Source organism: Triticum dicoccoides, chromosome 2B (assembly GCF_002162155.2).
Source record: "Triticum dicoccoides isolate Atlit2015 ecotype Zavitan chromosome 2B, WEW_v2.0, whole genome shotgun sequence".
Classification (NCBI taxonomy): Eukaryota; Viridiplantae; Streptophyta; class Magnoliopsida; order Poales; family Poaceae; genus Triticum; species Triticum dicoccoides.
The window spans coordinates 501,842,750-501,852,550 of record NC_041383.1 but is presented as its reverse complement, the minus strand read 5'-3'; the positions used below and the strand labels follow the sequence as shown (position 1 = coordinate 501,852,550).

General features: G+C 48.2%; 2 protein-coding genes across 2 annotated transcripts; both read right to left on the bottom strand.

The window, feature by feature from the left end:
* Window positions 1–2,861: 2,861 nt before the first annotated feature.
* LOC119364482 (galactose mutarotase-like) lies at window positions 2,862–4,919 on the bottom strand. Its single transcript, XM_037629960.1, has 5 exons — window positions 4,646–4,919; window positions 4,485–4,534; window positions 4,026–4,149; window positions 3,831–3,938; window positions 2,862–3,577 (listed from the first exon to the last, which is right to left on the bottom strand). The coding sequence occupies exons 1-5, from the start codon at window positions 4,824–4,826 to the stop codon at window positions 2,955–2,957; spliced, it is 1,086 nt and encodes a 361-aa protein (XP_037485857.1). The 5' UTR covers window positions 4,827–4,919; the 3' UTR covers window positions 2,862–2,954.
* Window positions 4,920–5,639: 720 nt separating this feature from the next.
* Window positions 5,640–9,801, bottom strand: LOC119364481. The gene is made up of 2 exons (XM_037629958.1): window positions 9,764–9,801; window positions 5,640–8,191 (listed from the first exon to the last, which is right to left on the bottom strand). The coding sequence occupies exon 2, from the start codon at window positions 7,870–7,872 to the stop codon at window positions 5,980–5,982; it is 1,893 nt and encodes a 630-aa protein (XP_037485855.1). The 5' UTR covers window positions 7,873–8,191; window positions 9,764–9,801; the 3' UTR covers window positions 5,640–5,979.

Sequence of the window (9,801 nt, the reverse complement as noted above, 5' to 3'; positions counted from 1 at the left end):
AAGGAGTACTACAGGTGTCTCCAATGGTCGATGTTGTGTTGGCGTATTTCGAGATTAGGATTTGTCACTCCGATTGTCGGAGAGGTATCTCTGGGCCCTCTCGGTAATACACATCACATAAGCCTTGCAAGCATTACAACTAATATGTTAGTTGTGAGATGATGTATTACGGAACGAGTAAAGAGACTTGCCGGTAACGAGATTGAACTAGGTATTGGATACCGACGATCGAATCTCGGGCAAGTAACATACCGATGACAAAGGGAACAACGTATGTTGTTATGCGGTCTGACCGATAAAGATCTTCGTAGAATATGTAGGAGCCAATATGGGCATCCAGGTCCCGCTATTGGTTATTGACCGGAGACGTGTCTCGGTCATGTCTACATTGTTCTCGAACCCGTAGGGTCCGCACGCTTAAGGTTACGATGACAGTTATATTATGAGTTTATGCATTTTGATGTACCGAAGGTTGTTCGGAGTCCCGGATGTGATCACGGACATGACGAGGAGTCTCGAAATGGTCGAGACGTAAAGATTGATATATTGGAAGCCTATATTTGGATATCGGAAGTGTTCCGGGTGAAATCGGGATTTTACCGGATTACCGGGAGGTTACCGGAACCCCCCGGGAGCCATATGGGCCTTCATGGGCCTTAGTGGAAAGGAGAAAGGGGCAGCCCAAGGGGGCTGCGCGCCTCCCCCCTTCCCCTAGTCCTATTAGGACTAGGAGAGGTGGCCGGCCACCCCTCTCCCTCTTTCCCCCTTGGGAATCCTAGTTGGAATAGGATTGGGGGGGGAGTCCTACTCCCGGTAGGAGTAGGACTCCTCCTGCGCCTCTCTCTCTTGGCCGGCGCCCCCTCCCCCCTTGGCTCCTTTATATACGGAGGCAGGGGCACCTCTAAACACACAAGTTGACACAAGTTGATCCACGTGATCAATTCCTTAGCCGTGTGCGGTGCCCCCTGCCACCATATTCCTCGATAATACTGTAGCGGAGTTTAGGCGAAGCCCTGCTGCTGTAGTTCATCAAGATCGTCACCACGCCGTCGTGCTGACGAAACTCTTCCCCGACACTTTACTGGATCGGAGTCCGGGGATCGTCATCGAGCTGAACGTGTGCTCGAACTCGGAGGTACCGTAGTTTCGGTGCTTGATCGGTTGGATCGAGAAGACGTACGACTACTTCCTCTACGTCGTGTCATCGCTTCCGCAGTCGGTCTGCGTTGGGTACGTAGACAATACTCTCCCCTCGTTGCTATGCATCACATGATCTTGCGTGTGCGTAGGAAATTTTTTGAAATTACTACGTTACCCAACACGTGACTCTCGCGAAAGCACAATCATGCCTCTCGCGGAAGCAAAACCGCGACTCGCGAAAGGAAAAAAACAGAAAACATGTTTTTTTTTTCGTTTCCGAGAGGCATGGCATTGACTCTCGCGAAAGCACAACCGTGCCTCTCGTGGAAGCAAAATCGTGACTCTCGCGAAAGGAAAAGAACGCGTTTTTTTTCGTTTCCGAGAGGCACAACCGTGACTCTCGCGAAAGCAAAACCGTGTCTCCCGCGGAATCAAAACATTGACTCGCGCAAAAAAAACGCGTTTTTACGCAAAAAATAATTTCAAAAACTTTTTTTATTGAAAAGCTAAGGAAGACCGGTGGAAAACAGAAAGTCAAAAAAAACGTTCAAAAAGCTGAAAACGCGTGCGGAAAAATAAAAATAAAATAAAATTCGAAGGGAGCGTCCAGAGCGCGACACATGGAAAATGGCTGAGAGCGCGCCAAGTGGCGTTGATCGTTCCGAGGCTTCTGAAGGAGCGCTCGTTAACTAGTGGCTCTCAAATCATGCATGGCAGTTCTTCTTTTTAAAAAAGCTCGATGTGGTTCTATAATTTGAATTGCCATGTCAACAAAGAGGAAAAAATTCCATGATAATGAATGCCATCTCTTAAATAATAAAAAATGACATCTCTTAATAATAAAAATGTCATCTCTTAATAAGAAGGGTCATCTCTTACTAATAAAATGACATCTCTTAATAATAAAAAATGCCATCCATTAATAATAAAATGTCATGCACAAAAACAAACTTGACTTGTGAAAAAAAACAAAAAAGGGAAAAATATAAAATTGCCATGTGACATAGTTTGAAAATTTATAAACAACCATGTTAATTTTTTCTAGAAAAATTGTCGTGTGGTGAAAAGAGAGAAAAAAGGCTGGACTGGGATTCAATGCCCGATGTCCTAGGTGGAGGGTCACGCTGAGTGTGGTGGCCAGCAATGCTACATCGACGTACTCTTACACGGATCCGGCTTGCCTGCTCCCTCCCCGTGCTCCCATCCGTGCTTTCACTTCATCCTACGACTATCTTTTTTCCTTTTTTCTTTCTAATCTAATCATCTACCCCTGATTTTAAGGGGGTGACGCCAGGCCTTATTTTATTTCAATCAAATCATGTCACGTATGCGGGAGCACAGATGAACGCACGCGGAGGGAACAGGCAAGTCTCGTCCCTCTTACACACTTTTACGGGGTTAGTTTTGAGTTGTCAATCCTTGATTGGATCAAGGGGAAGGGAAGGCCCCACCCTCCTGAAAAATCAAGGAGGGGGGCTGTTTAATTGTTTGGAAGGGTCCTTTGATGGCCTGTAATATGCCGGTCGATGTAGCATTCTGGTGCGGTCTCTCTATTATTTTGAAAATAGTTAGCTGGCTTTGGTGTGTTATATAGCGAACCCATTTGAAAACCCGACGTGGCCGGATCCTGGGCCAAGATTCGTGTAAACGAATCCGACGGGAGAGAGCGTGTTCTCTCGGGTTGGCCTCAGGGATATTGGTCATCATATAGCATTTCCGTATAGAAAAAGATAAAGACCGGGTTCATTGCAATGAGGATACTCAAGAGAGCATTACGATCCATACAGCGCCAATCAGGCATACATGCACATAACCTAATTGGAGAACTTGAAGAGCATGTCGTGCTTGTACACCTGGCCGGGCCTCACGATGGACGACGGGAAGTTGGGGTGGTTGACGGCGTCGGGGTACGCCTGCGTCTCCAGGCACAGCGCGCCGTACTGCCCGTACACCTTCCCGGCTTTGCCCTTCTCGTTGCTGACCCAGTTGGAGGTGTAGAGCTGCACGCCGGGCTGGTTCGCCCACAGCTCCAACGCCCGCCCCGACTCCGGATCCCGGACGAACGCGACCTTCCGCATCGCGTCCTGCTGCCCGTCCACGACGAAGTTGATGTCGTAGCCGCCGCCTCCGCCGGGGACGACCTCCATGTGCGCGCCCACGGGCGTCGCCGTGCGGAAGTCGTACATGGTGCCGGCCACGGGCACCACCTGGCCCGTCGGGATCTTGGTGTCGTCGAGCGGCGTGTAGCGCGACGCGAGCAGCTGGAGCTCGTGCTCGAGGACGTCGCCGCTGCCGTGGCCGGCGAGGTTCCAGTACGCGTGGTTGGCGAGGTTCACCGGCGTCGCCTTGGTCGTCGCCGTGGCGTTCATGCGGATGCTGAGGTCGTACGGGCCGGAGAGCTGGTACGTCACGTACACGTCCAGGTCGCCCGGGAATCCTGCGTGCGTGCGTGCCCCAAACGTGGTCCGCGGAAACAAGTGCAAGTCAGCTCTACAGTACGTACATCACTGATTTTCTAAACAGAGAACATGCTACTGTATTGCAATTTGCAAATTTGACTTCTTGGATAAGCCGTAGTATTTTATACCGAGGTGTCATGAAGATAGATCAACTGACGTGCAAGAAAATAGTAATAGAACTTTGGACATGTGGCCGCCTCTCACACACGTCCATGTCACCGACTGTTTTACCTTGCTCTCCGTCGAAGCTGTGGTAGAAGAAGGTGATGTACGGGGTGTCGCCGTCGCGCACGTACTCCTTGACGGTCCATATGACCTTGCCGAACCCCCTGTGCCCGCCTAAAACACACAGATTGACAAGATGATTAGCGCATGCATGGTCACTCCCACTATAATAAAGGAGCTAGAATGAAGTCTGAAGCATACCGTGAATCGAGTTATTGCCGTCGTTACGGAAAAGGCGATAGGCTTTCCCGTCGAGCACGAAGCGGGATTTGGCGATTCTGTTCACCACGCGCCCGACCGTGGCCCCGAATGAGCCGGTGCCATTCTGATTGGAAACATTGCACAAAACGATAATGAACAGAGGCTTGTCTATATGGGTTCATCATGAAACATAATTAAAGAACCCTTGCATTTGGTAGCAGAGTTCTGTACCGCATATTACAGTTTCTCTCGTTATTACAGTTTCTACCTCTGCATTGTTTTGTCCTGTTAGTTGTGCGTGTTTATATGTCAAGCAATAAACATAAGCACGATGTTTCGGCGGTAATAACACATGGTCAACAGTGCAACAACAACTAAAAAAACACTGCAACAATGTGTAGGTACATCTGCCGCTCTGAAACGGCGAAAACTTAAAAACAGATGAATTCGTGATCTTACAACATATCCACCAAGGGTGTCGTACCCGAGGATAACATCAGCCAAGTTTCCTACAAAAAAAAAAGTATGACCTCCTAAGCAGCAGCAGCAACAACAACAACAAAAATTGCAAACATGCATATGGGTACTTGGAAGCAAGAAAAACCCAGCCATGACCATACCTTGGCAGTCAGGGACGAGGACAGAGACGAGGGTGGCTCCCCAGTTGGTGACCTTGATGGAGAAATCCCCCTTCTTGTTCTTGAGCCCGTAGAAACCGACCGGCTTCCGCTCAGCATCGGCGCTGCCGGCCAGCGCAAGGCACAGCAGCAGCGCGACAGGAAGCAGTGCAGCTCTAGCCATTGTGGGGCAGCACTACCACCAGCAGATGAGATGAGATGAGCCTGCTGGTTTGCGCGCTTCAAAGAGCAGAGGAGGTATGGCTACTGTTGATTGCGCATGTAGTCGCCTATGTATAGTAAGGAGATGCTGAGCTGAGCTCCACTCTGCCAGCTCCTACTTGAGGAAGTCAAAACTCTTGATCAAGTTCCTCTGATCCACGTTCATTCTGTGTGGAGATCTGAGATCTTTTAAAGTAAAAATCATGGAGATCTGAGATCTGCCAATAGTTTATGGCGGCTAGTCCCAAATTGCTCGCTTCATCTCCCATTAGTTTAGGGCGGCTTAGTCTCAAACTCATCTAGTTTTCTCCTTGTATGCCCATTCTCCCATTAGGTTAGGGCGGCTAGTCTCAAACCCATCTAGTTTTCTCCTTGTATGCCCGTTCGTCCAGTCTTTAGTACTCCCTCTGTAAACAAATATAAGTGCGTTTAGATCACTACTTTAGTAATCTAAACGCTCTTATATTTCTTTACGGAGGGAGTACACATCTTTTCTGAGATGCAAGTATTTCCTTCAGGCAAAATATATCAACCCAAACAAAGATTAGCAGCAGCAGGTATCAAGTTCAATCAGACTGAAGTGGTTTCTGCTTCCAAACAAAAAGAAACATCTGCATGGGACTAAAAAGTACCACAAAAAGAAAAAGTCGATGTTGGGATCAAGAGTAATATAACATGTCGATTTCGACACCCCAAGATACATGACTAATAAGAAAGTAAGAAGCGAGATAACGTTTTCATCGTTACAGAACTGCAAAGGACTAGTACCTGGACGTCCCAGCATTTCAAAAAATAATAATCAGACATTCTAAGCCAAAATTCAATTTTACAAAACCTGCCTAGCAACGGCGCACCGAATTTCTTAGGAGTAATAATCCACAAGCAAATAAGAAACAGTATATCAAATACACACGGCTTATTGGCAATAACTATGACTGACTGGACCGGCATGTCGAATGCAGATCAGAAGAATTGCCGGACAACATGTACAATGGACTGACTAAACATCCATGAAATGTTTATCAAGCAAAGAGAAGAAGCATAAAATTCAATAGGCAACACGGTGCCTTTTATGTACAACCAAACTGACACAATTTGCAGGCGGAGAAAACACTTCAGAGCTTATCTATATTGGCGTTCCTGAAGCTGCCACCGAGGAGTGACAGCAGGCCGCCACCGTGCACCCTTCCCTCAGGAACAGCACAGCCTGCTTCTCTGCCCCCACGCACAGTAGGCTCCGACGACGACGAGGGCATCATGGAGCGAGGCACAAGCAGCTGCGGAGGTATCATCGCTTGGCTCCTCACTGTGCCGTCACTATCTGATGCAGTGCTGATGCCCGATGAGGAGTGCTCATTTGTCATGCTACTTGCAGCGGTGGTTGATGATGCCACAATGCCACTGAAGAGGCCTGGTCCGATCATGCTCCCTCCACTCTTCACCATTCCATGCTCTTGCTGCCTGGCAACCAAGGTTCCATGTGCGGCACACAGGCCGCTCTTGCCACGGGCGAACTTCTCACAACCGGATCCCCATGTGCAACGTTTGCCTCCACCATGGGCTTTGCAGAAGTCCGTACTACCTTGAGCACTCTTACCACAATTGTCAATCCTGCAACGCTTACCACCACCATGCTTCACACAACAGTCAGTGCGGCCACGGGCGCTCTTGGTGCAGCCAGGCGCTGCACAGCGCTTCCCACCTCCATGTGCCACACAGAATTCAGTCCCCCCATGTACACTCTTTGGGCAGACACCACCTCCTTCGAACATGCATCTCTTCCCACCACCATGGGCTTTGCACAGAGGTGTGCTCCCCTCTGCACCTCTGCTGCACCCATCGAAGACGCACCTCTTGCCGCCACCATGCGCTTTGCAGTATAATGTGCTGCCCTGAGCCCCTTTGGCACAGTCCGGATACTGGCACCGGCGTCCACCACCATGAGAAATGCAGAGTCCAGCCTTTCCCTCAGCACTCCGAATGCAACCTTCCATTGTACACCTCTTCCCACCACCATGCTTTATGCACCGTCCAGACTTACCTCGTGCAGCTTTAGGACAATCAGGATATTCACAACGGCGGCCTCCACCATGAGCAATACAATAATCTGTCTTTCCCTCGGCACTCTTGGTGCAACCAAGCTCCTCACACCGCCGTCCTCCGCCATGGGCCTTGCAATACGCAGTGCTGCTCTCAGCTCCTTTATGGCACCCAGGCTTATGGCATCTTTGCCCGCCTCCATGAGCAATACACAGCCCTGATGAGCCTCTGCCACCTTTGGAGCACCCCTTGAACCTGCACTTCTTAGGATGACGGGGATGACTCCGTTGTTCTGATGTGGTTGCTCCAGTGACCACATCAGAGCTCACACCAAACGAAGTCTCTGTCGTAGCAGAAGGTTCAGGGCTGAGCTGAAGATGTTGAATATGCTGAGTATTATTGCTGTTGTAGTGTGTGGAGTTTAGTGAATCTCTGCTTTGTAATTCTGTCTCGTTGGCAGCAGAAGAATTGGAGCAGGGAGCAAAGAGTAGGGATGGCATGTAGCCACCCATGCTCCTTACAGCAGCAGATGTTGAAGCCTCGTCAACAACAGCAAAAGAATGAACTGTTTCATTTTGTGTTTGCAGATGCTGAATTGTTTCTGCACCATCTGTCTGCAGGCCAAGCCTCAGCACCCCTGGGTCAGTGAAAGAGAAACTTTGGCCAGACAAAGTCTGAGATTCTTTTGACTTATATACACCAGTGGGCGGATAATCTGTCGAGTAAAAATCAGGTGTTGGACCCAACCCAAGAACAAGCCTGCAACCATCATCTCTTGTGATGTTATTCATGCTTTGTGTACTTTCATCACCATGACCACAATTAGCCATTGCTGAGCCGACGCAATCCATGCGAACTGCGCTTTTGGTCAAGTTGTTCAGGGCGTAGCTTGGAGCTGATTGTGCCATTAAGACAAAGGGGTCATTCATCAGAGGTTGGTTTGGGGTATCCACAAAGCTATTATCCATCACAGCTTAACACTATGACAGCTGGGTCAGAGCAAATAATATCAGGATTACTGGGGAGCTGAAGAAACAGGGGCTGAATAATCTTTCAGACACTGATGGTCGAATAGACAAAATGGAAGAAAATCAGCAGGAGCGTATTACCAAAGCAACCACCACTGACAAACCCTGAGGTGTCTGCACGGTCCATAACTGTGTTGTTTCTGGTGAGAATTTATGATCCAAAGCTAACCAGCCTCCTCAACACTAAACAACATCTCTTGCAGTTGACATCAAGCATAGGCCGGACTGATAAAATGAATTGTGTTGGCCAATCTTCGAACTACAAAAATAACACAATATGTCAGCTCAAATTCAGATAATAATTGTTTGTTTGGCATGAACTTAACCAGTTGTATGCACAAAGACGAATCTGTGTATCTTTCCAACAAAGGGGCATAACAGAAATGCCTCCAGTAACCAAGAGCAGGAACATGCGCAAATGATACCCCTAAGTCCTAACATTTTTACATAACCTTTTGACCGACTGATACCCCAGCAGATGCTAAGTTTGCTAGCTTGAGTGAAATAAGTGGTTTTAGTTTAACTACCTCTGTCGCTATCAGGTATGATGATTCATGATTACATGCACACCATGTTACGGTACATCCACCAAAGTCAGCTAGGACCAGTTACAATCCAATCTAAACACATTCCACTAGCAACAGGGAAGAACCCCCAGGAGAATGTAATGGACACCATCATCCATGTATGTCATGTCAAATTGCTCATGGAGGCACAATCTAAACTCAAGATGAACTAACAAACAAGCAACCGTGACCATAAACCCATGTTGTTCTCTTATGAATAAATAAGCAAAACTCTGGATAAAAAAAGGCAACCACTGTCAAACATGTCCCTTTTTCTCTCAATTTTTTGGTATTCTAGGCACAAGTACTATGAAATCTTGACATATTTGAAGAGCGTTAACAGCAGAACCTCCCATAATTAATCGTGCATTTGGTCAGATGTTAAATGGTACTTCCTCTGTACCAAATTATAAGACGTTTTTGGTAGGCTATTTAGCTTACCAAAAACATCTTAAAATTTGGGACAGAGGTAGTAGCTAACACTGGATGGCAGTAAGATGACAAATAGTTCAAAATACAGGGGCAAGGGTAGACTAGTTGACTTCAAACTTGCAGCTCGTACATAAACTGAGAGACAACTAGTCTGGACAAAATTGCTTAATGAAGAGCACGCTGTACCTCCCTTGGATTTAACCATGCCGTTTTCCCCCCACTGAAACAGACAGCAACTTTTGTTGCATGGCAAGACGAAATTTACTGAGAAAGATGTAGGACGGATACGACGCATGCATAGCCTGTGACAGTCTATCTAGTCAAATTGAAAGGACATGGGCAGAGAGAAGAAAGAACATGAGGAATGAAAAAAAAAGATAGAGAGAGAACATAGAGTAGGACGATGCCTTTTATCCAGGGATACAGGGTTCAGAGCCCCCCATACCATCCCATCTCAATTCAGAAGTCAGAAGACCCCGAATCGAGAACCTCAGACACTCCAAAAACGGAAATCCCCTCCTCGATCCTAGCCCCCGCGAAAACCTGAAATCCTCCCGGTGGCTGGCTAGAACAGATCTGGCCGCGGTTGTTCCCATCGATAAAAGTCCCAGCAGAGAGAGAGCAAATGGCACGCATGAATTCCCCCCCAAATCAACCGACGCGCGAGAAGGGAAGACGAAGGAATTGGGACCAGCAACGGCTCGTCCCTTCCTCGGAACCCCCGAAGCCGTGACGACGTGCAAAAGGAGGGAGGACAGAAAAGGACAACAGGAGTACGGCGGCAGCATATCTATCTATCTCCGCGGGAGGGGGAGGAGGGAGGCAACGGTCACCTGGCGCGCGGACGGCGGAGGGGGCGGCGGGAGAGGAG